Below are 17,962 nucleotides of genomic sequence, written 5' to 3' on the forward strand. Positions count from 1 at the left end.
AATAATGTTCAGCAAAGTAAGATTTACAAATAAGTCAACATGACGGAAATGGTCAGTTGACCTCCTTTAGGAGTTATTGCCCTTTATAGTCAATTTTTAACCATTTTTCGTAAATCTTAGTAATCTTTTACAAAACTCTTCTCCTCTGAAACTACTGGGCCAAATATTTCCAAACTTTAACTGAATGTTCCTTAGGGTATCTAGTTTGTAAATTGTATCCGAAGTTGTGATCTATCAACAAACATGGTCGCCATTGCTAAAAATAGAACATAGGGGTCAAATGCAGTTTTTGGCTTATAACTCAAAAACCAAAGCATTTAGAGCAAATCTGACAGTGTATAATTTTGTTTATCAGGTCAAGATCTATCTGCCCTGAAATTTCAGATGAATCAGACAACCCGTTGTTGGGTTGCTGCCCCTGAATTGGTAATTTTAAGGAAATTTTGCTGTTTTTGGTTATTATCTTGAATATTATTATAGATAGGGATAAACTGTAAACAGCAATAATGTTCAGCAAAGTAAGATTTACAAATAAGTCAACATGACGGAAATGGTCAGTTGACCCCTTTAGGAGTTATTGCCCTTTATAGTCAATTTTTAACCATTTTTCGTAAATCTTAGTTATCTTTTACAAAAATCTTCTCCTCTGAAACTACTGGGCCAAATACTTCTTAACTTTAACTGAATGTTCCTGAGGGTATCTAGTTTGTAAATTGTATCCGAAGTTGTGATCTATCAACAAACATGGTCGCCATTGCTAAAAATAGACCATAGGGGTCAAATGCAGTTTTTGGCTTATAACTCAAAAACCAAAGCATTTAGAGCAAATCTGACAGTGTATAATTTTGTTTATCAGGTCAAGATCTATCTGCCCTGAAATTTTCAGATGAATCAGACAACCTGTTGTTGGGTTACTGCCCCTGAATTGGTAATTTTAAGGAAATTTTGCTGTTTTTGGATATTATCTTGAATATTATTATAGATAGAGATAAACTGTAAACAGCAATAATGTTCAGCAAAGTAAGATTTACAAATAAGTCAACATGACGGAAATGGTCAGTTGACCCCTTTAGGAGTTATTGCCCTTTATAGTCAATTTTTAACCATTTTTCATAAATCTTAGTAATCTTCTACAAAAATCTTCTCCTCTGAAACTACTGGGCCAAATACTTCTTAACTTTAACTGAATGTTCCTTAGGGTATCGTGTTTGTAAATTGTATCCGAAGTTATGATCTATCAACAAACATGGTCGCCATTGCTAAAAATAGAACATAGGGGTCAAATGCAGTTTTTGGCTTATAACTCAAAAACCAAAGCATTTAGAACAAATCTGACGTGGGTAATATTGTTTATCAGGTCAAGATCTATCTGCCCTGAAATTTTCAGATGAATCAGACAACCTGTTGTTGGGTTGCTGCCCCTGAATTGATAATTTTAAGGAAATTTTGCTGTTTTTATTGTTTATTATCTTGAATATAATTATAGATAGAAATAAACTGTAAACAGCAATAATGTTCAGCAAAGTAAGATCTTCAATTAAGTCAATTGACCAAAATTGTCAATTGACCCCTTTAGGAGTTATTGCCCTTTAAAGACTTTTTTCACAATTTGTTCATCATGTTGACTTACTTTAAAAAATCTTCTCCTTTGAAACTTTAAAAAATCTTCTCCTTTGAAACTGCTGTATCAATTTCAGCCAAACTTAGGCTTAATGAGTTTCAGAGTATCTAGTATAAATTTTATATTTCATTTCCGTGTATGTCAAGAAACATAGCTCCAATGGCTAAAATAGAACATAGGAGAAAATGATTATTTTTGTTTGGCTTTTGAAGAAAATAGGACGATCCAAAAAACATTTAAATAAATTGAAAAGCCAAAATAATCATTGATGAGAGATTTAACCAAAAGAATTAAGGTGAGCGATTCAGGCTCTTGGGAGCCTCTTGTTTTATGATGTAATCTTCATGAATCAGAGTGAAACATAAAAGTATTTTATATTTAAAAAAAAATTGAATTTATTTCTGTTACAAATGTACATGTATTTAGATTTTTCAATAAGATTACATGCATGAAAGGGCAAATGATGTATGTTTTATTTTATTTTTTATAAGATCAGGACGATTAATCATATGGAATTATCCACTTGAAATATAAAATGCTTGCAGAATTTTATTATATTTACTTTTTACATACTTATTATCTGTAATTATATTAAAACAGGGTGTTAGTTTATATTTTCCTGAAAAGATTGTTTGATTGAAAAAAAATATGAGATGCTGTATGATTGCAGTGAGACAATTATCTACCAGATTTAAGATGAAGTGAATGTAGAGTTAAATTAAAATTAAAGAAGCAAGTATATAAACTTTGGACCAAATGAAAAGTATTTTGGTCAAATGATATCACTGAAATTTTATTTATTAATGACATTGTGATATACAGAAACAATATCCAGACTAAACACTGAAGCTATATCAATATATACACTAATTAGTTAAAAGAATTTTCTAGTTAATACCTTATATATTGTAACCTATAAAAGGAAATCAATTGGTGAAAAAAAGAAGGTTAGGGAGATGAAGAGAATTTAAGAGGGTATAGTGGGAAGAAATATAAGACTGGTAGAAAGAATATTTGAATGTATCATTTGTCTATCAATGTGAAAATGATCCTTAACCAGATTTTAGATGCAGCAGTTGTTGGAGGGTTTATTATGTTGAATGAAGCTAATAATATCAAAGGAGACAGTGGAAAAAGAAGAAGTAAGTAAAAGACTAAAAATAGTGTGGTCGTTTATAGAATTTTTATTATTTTTGTATGCCATTCTATAATGGAAAACAATTTAGGTATGTTTATCCATCAAAAAATGTCTCTATATGCTTATAAATCATACACAAAAATTTAACATAATGATGAAATTTGATAACAATCAGCTTGCCTTTAAATTTAACAATTTTCAAAAATGTATTTCAAATATTATGTGTCTTTAATTATTGCAACTGTGTTGAACAAGAATATGACAAGCTGTGTTTAAATTTTGACAATCTTATGATTTTTTTTTTATTGTTATAGAACTATCTAAAATCGCTTTAAATAACTTAACTGTTGGGAGCTTGTCTTCTGATTAATCAACTTAACATTTGTTATTGTGTATTACTGACATACTTCAATCCATTGAAGCAAGCACCATTTTGATTATGATGATTTATAAAAATGTTCTTTCCAAATAATTTATAATTTATTCCTAGTTTCACAAAATAAGTTCCATAGAAATCAGTGTTCTTTCCATTTTGAGGTTTTTTTTAATTATTTTGTTCCAGAGTAATTATCAAAACTGTCATGAATTCAATCATGTATTATTGTCAGAATCTTAATTATTTTTAATCTATAAATTTATGTTTTTATTTCAGTACTAGCATTAGTTGGCCTAGGACTAGTTGCCTTCTTCTTTAGTTTACTGTTATCTGTGTTTCGTTCCAAATATCAAGGATATCCTTACAGGTTTGTATGCATACCATACCATATATATCACACAATAAAGCCCTTAGGGTCATGTTTTGAATTAATGAAAAACTATTGCAATCAATTGGGGAAAAAAACCCAGGCCAGAACAAACAAAACTGTTTAGATTTGCCTACAGCCATGCACATTAATCAATAGATATTTTTAAGATGTCTTTTGCATTATTTCAACACAAACAAATTTCTCCATCCTTCATTCTGTCTATTAAGTTTTGGATGAGATCAAAATTAAGAAAATTTTAAATGTTGTTCAATTTAGTAAAGGATGTATGGTATTTTGGTATACCATTGTCTGTTCATCCTTTATCTGTTGGTATGTCAACACTTTATAAAATAGCTTTAAGCAATTCATATGAAATCTTAACACAAAATTTAAGACATAAAGCTGAGACTTCTGTTAAGGTATTATCAAGCATATAATAAAATTTGATTTGCTCTACAAAAAAAGAATTGTATCTTATCCTTAGTTTGAATGAAACTTCATGAGAAGTACTTTTTAAATTAATTAAACAATTTGATATATATTTCTGTTCTCTGTTTTTCAGCTTTTTATTCAAGTAGATGATTAGAAGAATGCAATGATGATGTTTATGTGTGGATGTCGTGAAGATGCAATCAAGGACTGCCAAGGACATTTTATTAAAATTTATATTGTTGAAAGCTAGAATATGAAAGTTGACTGACAGTTTGTCTACAAAAGCTGTTAATTTATTTACAGTACTGTACATCCACAGTTTAGCCTTGTACGCAGAAAATTATTGGATGAATGGTGTCTTCACAGTTATCAATTAAATAATGTATGCTATTGCTCCTTTTTTGGCCCCTTATATTTGGAAATCACAAAATATTATGAATCAATCAAATGACATTCAGATAAGTAAAAAAGACAGTAATTTTATTTTAAGTAATAAAACTCAAAAATAGTCGGTCAGGCATTAATAAATTCTTTTGAGAATATTTGTCTTATATATTTAGTTGAATCCACAAAATTATTTCTTGATTTTCTAGAAAAACTGCAAAAACTACTTTCCTCTAGAAAATGAGTGAAATGAAATATATTTTAGCCACAAGAATTTGCATTGCAAAGTTTTAATGTGATGTTGTTGTTTCTATATGATTTAACCCAAAACTGTTTGTATTCTGTAATTGTGGTAATTTTGTCATAACATTTTTATCATCACAGATGACATTTGTTTGGTAGTATCATATTCATTTATCAATGAAATTAACATAGTTTTAAAAGTGTTGGAAGAAATGTACTCCCTTTGAAATATCAAGGCCAGATAAAGATCTTGATCTCCTTCATTGATTTTATAGTGTACACACAATTATGGATTAGAAAAGGATTTAAATAATCCAAGAAAAGGATGAGCTTTCCAATGTGAATTTAGAAAAATATTATTTAGTTTGAATATTGGTTCTATCGATTTTGTTTTAACATTTGAAAGGGCAAAGATTGAAAATTGTAATTATTGTTAATTGTTGTCAGGTTTATACATTGAATTAATGGGAGATATCTTTTTTAATAAAAATTAAAAAAAAACCAATTTGTTGTTTGTGTTATATTATTTATTTATACACGTACCATCATCTGCATATTTAAGGGATTAGATTTAAGGGGCTACTGATGCCCATTTAAAAACTGCATTTTCTATGTAGTTGTTCTGCTCTGAAGAAGGGATACACTGTTTTACCCTTGTCTGTCTGTAACCATGTATTCCTGTTCATCCCCTTAAATTGCCATTGCATTATTCCCAAGAACTACAAAAAATAGCTTCTTTTGTTTCGTTATTCAGCTTCATATCAGAGTTAAAGATGTATTGCTCATCAACTTCCAGTTAAACAAGTACTTTTTTATTCTTAACAAGATGGCTGTGTATGAAAGTTTTGTCAGATTTTTTTGTGACGCCTGTAAAGAAATTCTCCAAATGCTAGACATTGGGATTAAGATATGACAAAGGAACAAGATAAAGTATTTGTAGAAAGCTTTATATATAGTGGTAAAAGTTAGAGGTTAAGTGCTATAAAACAAGGTTCCTTCCACCATTTTCTACATTTGAAAATGCCTGTACCAAGTCAGGAATATGACAGTTGTTGTCCATTCTTTTGATGTATTTTGTCATTAGATTTTGCCATGTGATTAGTGACTTCTCGATTGAATTTTCATGGTTTGGTGACTGCCTCAAAAAGATTAAGTGTTTTTATTGTCATGTGAATTACTCCCTTATTAGGAGTAAAATAATACTTTATTTCATATAATGTTCCATCAGACAGGATTTGCCTGACATCACTTCTCATTTTATGGATTAGAGATCAAGGTTAATTTTTTGTCATCCATATTTCTGACATTAAGCAAAAACGTCAACTATATTTGTTATGTGGAATGATTGTTTATTACTCAATGTTTAATTTTCATGATGATGCCATATGCAATAGGTCAAATATATTTGGTGTATGAAACGATTGCTTGATGTTAATGTTGTCTAGCAAGGTTCATCTGAATTTGACCTCTCTTTTGTATTGTTTTTTTGTTAAATATTGAATTTTTTGCATTTAGGTCTGTCTCTCAGATAATACATGTTTAAGCAAATTCGAACTTTATTCGACGTATGGCATGGTTTTGATCCTGAAAAGTTAAGTTGGTAAGATATTTCAAGCAATCAGTGATTAGACTTTTGTAAGACACCATAATTTTAGTTCTCTGGGAAGGAAGTTATGATTGTCACTGAGTCATTCTTCTGATACTCTTATACTGTAAGTTCTATTTTATTTTCATATAGTCCTTATTGTCTTGAAAAAACCATTCGAATGATCTCATCCACTTTAAACTAATTTAGGGCATATAACAACAGAATAGACCAAACTGTAGAGGACAAAATAATCAGCTATACAAGATCAACTGAAATGATAATTTAACATTAAACATTTTCTCCGTACAAGCCTGCATTTGGAAACTGTAATAGACAGACAGAAATTGTTGACAGCTAAAAAGTCAGCAAGTTCAAGATCTACAAATATGATTTTAATTTAATCCTTATAGAAATTATATACTGTTTTAGAATAAGACTTTTAATTTTTGTCTAGCCTGCAACTTTTGTGGCAGAAAACTAAACATATTAGGGATAGTGATCCGTCGGCGTCGTTAGCTAACTTCTTAAAAGCTTTATCATTTAGAAGGTGGAAGTCATGGATGCTTCATACTTAGTATATAGATGTCTCATCTTACGAAGTTTACATCAGTCACATGTAAAAATTCCTTGACATCATTTTCATGGTTCAGTGACTACTAGTACTTGAAAAAAAGTTAAGATTTTTTGTAGAGTTAAATTCTCTCTTATTTTAAGTACATTGTAATCGGATAACTATATTTGGTATGTGCGTACCTTGCAAGGTCCTCATGACTGTCAAACAGTTTTCACTTGACCTCGACCTTATTTCATGGATCAGTGAACAAAGTTAACTGAGTTTTGGTTTGCAAGTCCATATCTCAGATACTTTAAGCAATAGGTCTAGTATATTCGGTGATTCGATGGTCTGTAAGATGAACATGTCTTACTGACAGGTGTCATCTGACCTTGACCTCATTTTCATGGTTCAGTGGTCAAAGTTAAGTTTTTTGAGTTCTGGTCTTTTTTTTCTATACTATATGCAATAGGTCAACTATATTTGGTGTATGGACATATTATATTATCTTTATTCAGTCACACAGGTTTGTTTTGACTTCATTTTCATGGTTCATTGCTCAGTGTTTTGCTTTTGGGTCTGTTTTTCTTAAACAATAAGCAATAGGTCAACTATATTTGTTGTATGGAAGAATTGTTAGCTGTACATACCTGCCTGGCATGGTTCATCTGACCTTGTCCTCATTTTCATTTTTATTGATCAATGTTTAGTTTTCTTGGTTCATGTTAGGTTAAGGTGACAGTTGTAAAACAGATTTATATTTATATATAATGTCAATGATTGCAAGACATTTCAGCGTGTGCACTCTTGTTTTTTGAATGTTTTGTGTATACATTTAGGTACGTATCCCCACTAGACAACTCTCAATGAGAGACCAAAGGTCGAACATATAAATTACCAGAGATCACCGTAGGGACATCAACAATGACCAAACCAATACCGTATAGTCCACTTAAAAAAACACGGTTATGACGAAAATGTAAACAACAATTCAAGAGAGAAAACCAATGGCCTTATATATATGTGAAGTGTTGGTTTCTTTTTTTGGCGTTTATTTTCGTTTATTACAAGGTTGATTTTTTAAAATCAAACCTGGCGTTTATGCGGCAAAGTAATTTTAGGGTGTCGCGCAAGAATGACTGAAGGCAATTCAATATGTACTCATAATATTTTTTGTTTTCGGAAATTGCACTTACCTAATCTGTGATAAATTAATTAATTTCTTCGTTGGACAGTCGATACTAAAAATTTCAGACTGAAACCAGTTTACCGGTTTTTGAGAAAGAGGTACTAGTAAAGTGATGGGTTTTTTCCATCATTAAGTCATTTATTCCTTACTCTCAAACTTCAGTATTTGATAATTCAAATGTTTTGTTATTTACATTAATTCATTTATTATTTAACTCAATGCATTATATTTTTTTAGCCTAAAACTAGAATAATTTGTAGAAATGAAAAAGCAAATATGTTTTTTTTTTTTTATGACGTTGTGTCAATATTTGATTTCCTTTCGCATTGTGCCAATCAGTGTTTTGTTTAACCCTGTTTTTTCTCATGCAATTTTAAGAAATGACATTTATAATGTATAATTGCAACAGTAGGTACAAACCAAGTTTTAATATTTCGAAATCAATGGAGTTATATGATTAAAAAAAATTCCCGTGCTAACCAATAATCTGTCCAGTGCCAACATTCGATGGACGAAGCTCGACAACAACTGGATGTGCAGACATTTCTATATCTAAGACGGTACCGTTGACAGAAACATTCGTCTTATTAATTGCCGGAAACTGACCTGTAAATTTGTGTACCGAAGCTTGATTGATCGCACTACCTAGCTGTACACGAACCGTTGAGATAGATTCTTCAGAAATATCCACTGGTTTCCATGCTACAATGTGTGAAGCATGCTGGAGGAGTTGTTGTCGTGACATGGACGGTCCTGACACGCGAGCGTGAGTTGACCCGAATAAATAAACATAACCATTGTCATTTTCTTGGTAAATTCCTAAGAAGTACTTGTCACCAATAAGATTAAGTATTCCTTCGAAAGCATAAAATACATTTTTCTTCACAAAGTTATGCGTTGTGGAAGCAGTTAAGCCACTTCGACAGAACAATGTATGACAATACTGCGAATTTGCATAGAAAAACCATGTGACTTTTTGAACGTTAGATCTCGCGAGAATTAGAAGTCCTCTTATACCATACAATGCTTGCGCTGCTTCCGATACACACTCAGGAAATGTGCAGCTTTCTCCTTTGCCATCGGCATCCCATCCCCATTCAGTCACCCATATCGGCTTTGCTGGCATATTACTATCTCTCCATCGAACTATGTTTCTTATGCTGTTAAAGGAAGAATCTGGGTGTTCCGGATAAGTTCCTATGCGAATTCCGTTATTGTTTGTTCGAAAGCTATAGGTGTGAAAATTAATCACACTAATGTTCACAGCAAGATTCTGTGTAACGCGAGTGCCAATGTAGTTTCCAGTATCATGCTTATCGTGAGCCTGGAAAGCGCCAGGAAGAATTTTGATTTTCGGATCGATTTCTTTTAGACCTGCACTCATACCTTTTAAAATCTTATTGTAAAAACTCGCCTCATAATCCCAAGGTTCGTTACCGATTTCAACTGCGTCAACAAGGCCATTACCATGATCTGCTCCAAAATGACTAGCAAAATGTTTCCCTAAATTGAACGCTTCTATTTCGGGGCTTTGCCAAACTTTCTGAGGAAAAGATTTATTCGTAAACTGAAACGACACATCGATCACAAGGTTTGCTTTTCGCCATGCGGAATATTCAGTATCCCAGTTAAGCCAACTTTTAGCCTGGGTACCATGGTTATTTGTCATATCGCAATACTGAGGGTCTTTACTTGGACTTGTAACGTCCCAGTCTAAGTTATGATAATTTCTTGCATGTGAGGCAACGGCATTGTATAAATTTGGACCTTCATTACTGTTCAACAAACTGCTGTATTTACTGTGTTGCCACCCCCATATACCGTTGACACCAAGTATATTCCTTATTGTGTTTTCCTGTGTATTAGCAGTCACTGGTTTGCCCCATAACGTTAAATGATCCCATGCGTCAATCTCCCAACAATACACTTTGTCATAGTTCTTTTGGAACAGTTGATACTCTAATTGGATGTATCTAACGGTCATCGCTAGACTTAGGTCTGTGTTGACGGCATGCAGTGCATTTGGAATTAACGACACGGAATGAGTAAACGCAGTGTTGTCAGCTGAAAAAAGCATAGTCAGCCCAGTTGCGGAATTAGTCCCGGCCCAATGTCTTGTCCGAACCATTCCGACTTCTCTAAGCGTTCCTAGATCCACGGTTATCCGTTCCCGACAGCCCTTTGAGCCAATTGATGCGATTTCTTTTATCTGAAAGCTGCTATTAGATTCCAATAATATTTCTTTTACGTTGTTTAGAACCTTTGTGATTGTTATTTGTTTATAATTATCAGCATGCTGCAAAGATTTCAAAACTTCCGTTGTTGCATTCCAGTAAGTAACACGTAGCTTTGTTGCAGTTTTATAGATACCCCAAACCGATAAAAGGTTAAGATTCATTGGAGTTGGGAAATGTACCATCATTTTGGCTTTTTGTTGACCTGTTGTGTTAGTGTTTACATTTACATGTGACAATGTATAGAAATTTCCATCCGTCATCTTGTCCAGGTCAATTGCAGATCCACATTCAGCAGTACAATGTCCATTGCTACAGGCATTAAGTAGGATGTTTTCGTCAGCACGTGGCACATACCCGGATGGTAGACATGATCCAGAAGTCCAATGCGTGTTATCATCATTGTCTATTACATTTGCAGCATGATTTGCACCAGATGTAGCCTTTACAGACACTCCCGGCATTTTGGTCCAAGATGGAATATACCCAGCATCAGGATCCCAAGAGTAAACCGACAGTATAAACAAAAGAAGAAGCAGACACTCTTTCTCCATCTCTGTTTTCCCCTGAAACAATTAATTATTCTGGATGCATATTTACCTCACAACAACTACTAATGAGAGTTTGAAAGTTAACACAAATGAGACAGTATCTTATATGAAAATATAAAGAATATGTACATCTGGCTGTTTATCATTATTGTCTAGAATTGTCTCGTTCAAAATACGTACATGCAATTATAAGAGAATGCGCTTTTATAAAACAAAGAAGAAACAAATCGAATGTATCATAATGTTTAAAGCAGTATCTATAATGATTTACAATAATGTTAAACAATTAACAATTAACCTCGTGTATAAGATTCTGAATATAATTCAATATATTCTTATGATAAATATTCACCAACTTACCTCAATCTGATCTTATCTCGTACACTGTTTAAATTATGACAATAGCTGTGCCTGATAAATACAAGTTAGTACATACTTCGAGACTTAACAACACGAGGAGTTATTTCTAACCGGAATTACGACGGAAAGAAAAGGAAACGAACTACAATAAAATGTTGTTAAATGACAAATGCATTCGTCAATCTGTTTATCATTGTATCATATTGAGGACACTATTTGATATGATGCTTTGGACATTAAACACGCTTCAGGATAGGTGTGAATTGTATTTATCGTGCCACAGTTCCTTAGAAATGGTGATGGGGGAAGCACTATGTTCAATATTATACACACATAGTGTTGTCAAAGAATAACCCTTTGCCTTTTGAAACATAAAACTAGCAGTCAGTTTTGTCAAAATAACTTTTAAATTTGGGTTAATGGCTATGCCTGTTGTCCCATTCAATTCAAATTATTTGAATAAAATAATTTCTACACTAAAACATCCAAACACATATGTCTATTATATATTATTTATAAAAGTGACATACACCATGTTCTCATGTTATGTTTATCTAAAAGAAATGTTATTAAGAATACGTACGAAAAGTAGAAATATCAAGCTAGAATAGTACAAAAAAGGGTCGATGTTGGATATACAGGACAGATAATTATGGCCAAGAACACCAAGCATAAAATGAATAAAGAATTATTCGCAACAAATAAATAAAAGGTCAGAATAAAATACGTTTTAAGAAGACATATTTAAATACCCTCTATCCAATCCCTCACATTATCTTTCATATATGCAATGGCTTATTCTAAAAAAAGACACGATGTCATGTAATAGTTTTATTCTGATTACAAAACATAAAAACATTCTGATCTGGTCATATAGACACAAAAACATCGGAAATGGAAATGGAGAAATGTAAACTTTCAGAATGTGGATGATTCTTATTCAGATGTTCGTTTGAGAATATATATAACGTATGATTTTAAGATTTGAGAAGAGTATATTTACTTTCTTATGTTGTGGATTCATTTCAATTATTTGGTACCAATTTCTGTGGATTTAGGAATCAATGTTTTATCGTAGACACTTGGTTTTGCGGTTTTTAACGGAGATTGTATAAAACCTTTTGAGAAGTTACTTCGCCAACTTTTAATTTCCTGATCCATCTATTCTAAAGAAAACTACGAAAATCGATACCATACGAATGAAAATGAATCGACAGTATATAAATGTATTATGCAGATACAAAATATCATGTTCATTATAATTTATTTAAGACGAATGCTCAACATCTTATTTTTCATGCACACTATCTAAATGCATAAATCGATACGCTATTGTAAAATATATTAACATTCGTTTATTATAATCGAATGTATAGGATAGAAAGTACCGAAAACCTTTTACAAAGAGAGTATTTATAGCAAAGGTAAAGAAGGAAGTTTATATACCAAAAAAATAATATGGGCCATTCCAGCACTCATTTGATGACAAGTACAGCAGTAATTTGTCTGACAGTATTCTCAGTCATGATACAAAAGAAAGGTAAATTTATAACTTCACAAAACAACATTTTTTTAGCCAAAAGAATTAACCCTAGCTACCCTCTTCCAAAACACCTTAAAAAAAATACCACGAAACGATTTTTTTTTTAATTTAAAGAATTATAATATAAAGGGCAGATGAAACTATAACCCCGACCAAAGAGCAGCCCAAGGTCAAACAGGGTACTAGTATACAACATAGCGAGAAAATACCACATCCAGAGTCGAGCCTCAGCTGGCCCCTAAACAACATGTGTACTAGTTAAATTAAAATAGACGTCACATTAAACTACTAAACATATATACATGAGCTAAAATTAAGAAAAATCACACTGCTGTTGGACGTTTCGTCCCCGAGGGTATCACCAGCCCAGTAGTCAGCACAGTGAATTCAGTTTAAAGAATTCGGAGTCCGATGTCAGAATAGGTTACAGAAAAGATTAAGCAAAATGACAATGATAAAGGACGACTAGCTCTTACTGACATGCCAGCTAATTTGCTTATTAATTCTCGATCTTTTGATGTTTTATTTTTGATCATTTTCTTTACCTTTTGAATCCCTTCTAAGGGTTTCAAATTGTAAATTATGTGTTGATATAAGCTATCATTGATACGGCCATGATTATAAATCTATCATTGAAATAAATTATCTTAGCTGAATTTTGCGTCACATTTCGGAATTTTGAGTTCTTAATTTTTTTGTTAATTTGTACTTTATTTGGCCGTTTCAACTTTTTTGATTCGAGCGTCACCGATAAGAGTTTTGTAGACGAAGATATGTCTTGCCTACACGATTTTAATAACTTTGGTAAACTGATTTATTTCGTTTTGATAGATAATGTAAATGCTGCAATTCAACTGACAGCAACTCCTTACCTGCAGACATTTGTATCACATGACACGTACAATGGAACAACTTATTATCCGGAAGGGTAAGATATTCTTACCAACTCCCATAAAAAGAAACAAAAAACCGTTTTAAGGCTTTGCACATATGATATATATATGTATTATATGTTTCACATAGCGGACGTGGTCGAGTGGTCTAGAGCGCCGAACATGAGGCTAAGCAATTTGCGCTACAGTGTATCAAAGGTTTAAGTTCGAATCCCGCTGAGGGACGGACAAACATTTTTCAGCAGAATATCTAACTCAAATACTGTTGATGTAATTTTTAGATTTATATCTATATATTTGTTTAAACTATATATTTCTATCACACTTAGATCCAGTGGGCATATATATTGCCAAATCGCTTTGTACTATATCCGACTTGCTAGACCACTCGACAAACTAGGCTTTTAAAAAATGAACCTTCGGGGGCCGGGTTTTACATTTCTTCGTCAAATTTAATCTAGCGTCATAAGACAGTACATGATATACATATGAGGCATGAAGATGGATTGTTACACATCAGCTGAATTATCTATTAAAAAGGATCCTACAAATTAATGTAAGATGCAGAAATAATTATATTATAAGTACGTATATTTATATCTATAAAGGTTTCATACAAATATAATTTCTCGGATTGAAAATGAAATAAAGCCAACAATTTCATTATATAAGTGTAAAAATCTAAATAAATAAATACGAAACGATTTGTTTCAAGTTTAATTAAAACTGAAATTTAAAATAAAACAAACATTTCGTATAAACAGTTTGGTTCAAACTTTTCAAATAAAAGCTCAAAAACATCGACGAATGGCAAAAGAATACATGTAATTCGACCTCAAGTGAATTCGTATTCACAGAATTTCAAAATAAGATCTTAGCTGAAAAAGATTATGCATTTACTAGAAGTTTTCCGATATCAAAATTAAAAGAATGCCAACATTGAAAATCAAACAATAGTTAACCATTTCGTAGACTGATTCAATCCACAAAAACATTCTTATATACAGGTAAACACGATTATTAACTTGATTTATTTTATTCTATTGCTAGATGCCTAGTAAATCCATTTGCACGTGGTCGCTATCTTTTTATATTTATGTCTATGTTTATGTCCGGTTATATGACCGTCAAAAGTCTTCGTAGGTCATCTCAGTGGTTATTGAGATAGTGTCTAGAATAGATACACTCACAATGCTGATATATATGTTTAACTGGATGCTTTGTGAATTGTTTATTTTATACTTATTTTAATTTCGATATACATTGAAGTATGTTATAGAGTAGATACGTGTATTTAACAAAATCATGAATTTTCAAAAATTTACCTCTTTTTTCGAAAAATGGGATAAATTATTAGAAACTGCATATGGCTAGAAATCACATACAGAAGATATATTTCTATTAACTTAGTTCATATACATTCAATATTTGTGTAATGTTACAAACGTGTTGTTCTATGCCTTAATTAGACGATATTGCCTTTTTTATTTTGTACCCAAGGTCAGAACAGAGACATGCTTTTAATATAAACATTGTCGTTAGTATAGCGCTCTAACTCGCAGATCCAAATTAAAAAAAATAAAAAGTAAATATATATATATTTTCAAAAGTGATGCTTATGTATAAACGGATATTTATATATATAAACATATTTTAAATATAAAAATATAGATTGTGGAAAAAAGAATGGCAATAACAATGAACATCTGTTGTTCCAAATATAATTTATCAATATGGTGAGTCACATTCCGAATGGCAAATAGTAGACATAATTTTCAATGCAGGACTTCTGAGTATAATGTACATGCTATGTTTTGTTTTGTTTTAGTGGTTATTCACGTGAGTGGTTAATTACAGGACAAACTGGGAATTACACTATCACGATAGAAGTTATAGAATGTGTCCTTGAGATTCAAAAAGGAGTGTGTTTATTTGATTACATATTTGTTTATGATGGTACGTATAAATTTCCTTCCTGACTGGACGTTCATCCATCATTGTTTGTTTGTTGTTAAGATTGTCTTGGATAATTAATACAACTTAACACAGTAATCTTTGCTTGTGTCGCAAATTTCATATACTTATCATGTAACAGGTTCCATTTATGTCTGCAGAGATAAAAACCAGAGTAAAATCAGATGAAGACTGAATGGTAATGTCTCCGTTTTTACTAAGTATGAATAAAACATCTATAATACTTAAATTACGAGGTCCAATTTGTCAGCCGTCATCACGTAAAAACGACGAATCAAAGGATTCAACTTTATATATAACTAATATAGTACAAAGGTGTAGATTAAAAATTACACCACTCCAGGTGCTTTTGTTTCCCACGTAATTAATATTGCCAATAATTAAGAAGTTCCGGGCTACGATTATTCTTAGGTGTGGTATACTAGTAATTTATTGATGTGTTTCCTCAAACCTGTGTTTTCTTTTTTCTTTCACTAAATTGTATTATAGTAATTTGACAAAGGTTTTTAGTTAACGTTTTCCAGTCAACTTTAATTAATCCACCAAATCAATGAAACAATAGGGCGAGTGCAAGCAGACTAGTTTAACAACACCACATATAGATAAGCCTTTCCAACATTCAAAACATTGTCGTTGGTGTTCTTCGTTAACGTTTTGGCCTTTGATGACATTAGTGTTGATGGCGGAATTTGATAATATTGAGCTACAAACGTTAAATATAGTCAACACACTTGTATATGTTTGAAATTTCAAGTTGGCCTCTAAATATTTTATTTTTACTGTCCTTAAATTAGTGACGTATGTCTACCAATTCAAATTGTTTGTGTACAGTTATGATAATGCTTTCATAAAAAAATGTTGTTAAAAGGTTACGGAATAGATAACTACTGTCATTTTCCTGACTTGAATTGATTCATATTATCCAGTGGTAATGATTCCAAATGTTCATATAGTAGTAATATACAAAATGTTATTGTTTAGATGAACTAGAGACAATGTTGAAAAAAGTGCTGCATTTTTATTGTAATTGATGTGATGGCAAAATATTTTAAACACTAATTATTTTGGAAGTCCAAGAAAGTCCTTACGACAGCGTTAATGGTTCCCAATAATCACTCATAACTCTATGTGCGTTCTAAGAACAATTTACCATTTATAAAATTGTAATAAATGTTTCTGTTACTGAAATCTCCTTTTGTTAGTACATGTAAATGCTAGTTCATTTACATGTATTGCATTAGCTTATAACACATTGAATAGACGCAAGTAAAACTCCTTTTTGAAGTTGTTTGCGTACACAGTACAATGATGTTTATTTCACCACAATACTTGAGCGATCATGTTTTTGTTAAACAAATATCAATGTCATCGAGGATACAACTTAAAAAAAGAAGGATATTGTAAACGTTGTGCGGTGGTACATCTTTACGCAAATATGACGTTATAAAAAACAAGAACTATCTTTAAAAGAGATATCCGACGTATTTTAGTTTGAGTATATTCACAAAAAACCCCGCGGAAATCTCACATGCGTAGGTGCGTTCTAAAAGTCATGTACATTCGTACAACAAAGTTTACATTAAAAATTATATAACTGTCCCGAATAAACAGCTGTCATGGATGCAAAGAGCTATTGGAGAAACAATTATTTTAATAAAAATATAAATCTTTGTAAGATTAAGTTCAAATATTTATAGTTTTTCACTTGCTTTCCATTACGATATGATTAACGAGACGTTTTTTCAAACACAACCAAATTACCCATCATGACAGCATTTTGTCCAATCACAGAAAGGATTTTCGAGCATGCGTATTCTGTTGCCATAGTTAAGCGTCATTAAATTCAAAGGGCACAAACCAAAACTATACCGACTACGTCGGAAAAACAATTCGGTTTGCCTGGGGGAAATATATTTTTCATGTAAAATGTCAAACTAGTTATAAATTTTAGGAGAAGCAATCATATCAAAAAGCGACATATGTTTTACTAATAATTCAAAAACTACTTTCAAGCGCCTTAGTTTTTCATACAACACGCCTCTTCGCTAAACATTTTATATATAAATAAACCAAGAAGAAAGATACATAAAAAATACACCACTCCCAGACAAATTCAAAAAGAGAGAGTCCATGAATACTGATAAAATAAATAGCTATCATTTCACGAAACACTTTAAAAACTACTGACATATTTTAAACTTGAATAGAAAAGAAGCATTCAATTCTGTAGCAAAATCGAGCTTTACGCTGTGTCTATCTACAGGCAAATATATATTATAAATTAAACTTTAGTTATGTAATTGGAAATAAATAAATAAAACAAAAAATTACACACACGATCAACCTATTTTATTACCACGTCCTTCAACTCTCTATAAACTTTAAGAAGAAAACAGATACTTGTTTCCCTTGTAAATAATTATATAAGTAGAAGAAAAACATTGGAAGACATAATCAGTTTATATTTGGTCTTGTGTTAAGTAGGCTCACATAACAAAAAATAGTTCCTGGTC

At 31.6% G+C, this 17,962-nt stretch overlaps 2 protein-coding genes across 4 annotated transcripts in view; one reads left to right on the plus strand and one right to left on the minus strand.

Annotated features, from left to right (window-relative positions):
• The window catches only part of LOC134697296 (tumor suppressor candidate 3-like), a 182,328-nt gene that overhangs the window by 9,686 nt on the left and 154,680 nt on the right, over positions 1-17,962 (plus strand). Inside the window, exons 9-11 of one of the 3 annotated variants that reach the window (XM_063559476.1) lie at positions 2,689-2,763; positions 3,412-3,502; positions 4,068-5,059. The exons of 1 other annotated variant lie outside the window; for it this stretch is intronic. In XM_063559476.1, the coding sequence (XP_063415546.1) occupies positions 2,689-2,763; positions 3,412-3,502; positions 4,068-4,083 (182 nt within the window). In that variant the 3' untranslated portion in view covers positions 4,084-5,059. Of the gene's footprint in view, positions 1-2,688; positions 2,764-3,411; positions 3,503-4,067; positions 5,060-17,962 lie in introns of those variants that run through there. One more of the 3 variants, XM_063559474.1, reaches the window with a different exon arrangement.
• Positions 8,294-11,141, minus strand: LOC134696589 (uncharacterized). The gene is made up of 2 exons (XM_063558449.1): positions 11,040-11,141; positions 8,294-10,694 (listed from the first exon to the last, which is right to left on the minus strand). The coding sequence occupies exon 2, from the start codon at positions 10,680-10,682 to the stop codon at positions 8,370-8,372; it is 2,313 nt and encodes a 770-aa protein (XP_063414519.1). The 5' UTR covers positions 10,683-10,694; positions 11,040-11,141; the 3' UTR covers positions 8,294-8,369.

Source organism: Mytilus trossulus, chromosome 14, assembly GCF_036588685.1.
Source record: "Mytilus trossulus isolate FHL-02 chromosome 14, PNRI_Mtr1.1.1.hap1, whole genome shotgun sequence".
Classification (NCBI taxonomy): domain Eukaryota; kingdom Metazoa; phylum Mollusca; class Bivalvia; order Mytilida; family Mytilidae; genus Mytilus; species Mytilus trossulus.

What these genes read in the sequence shown, in the direction of transcription:
- LOC134696589 (XM_063558449.1), bottom strand. Translation starts at nt 10,682, where the DNA reads ATGGAGAAAGAGTGTCTGCTTCTTCTTTTGTTTATACTGTCGGTTTAC.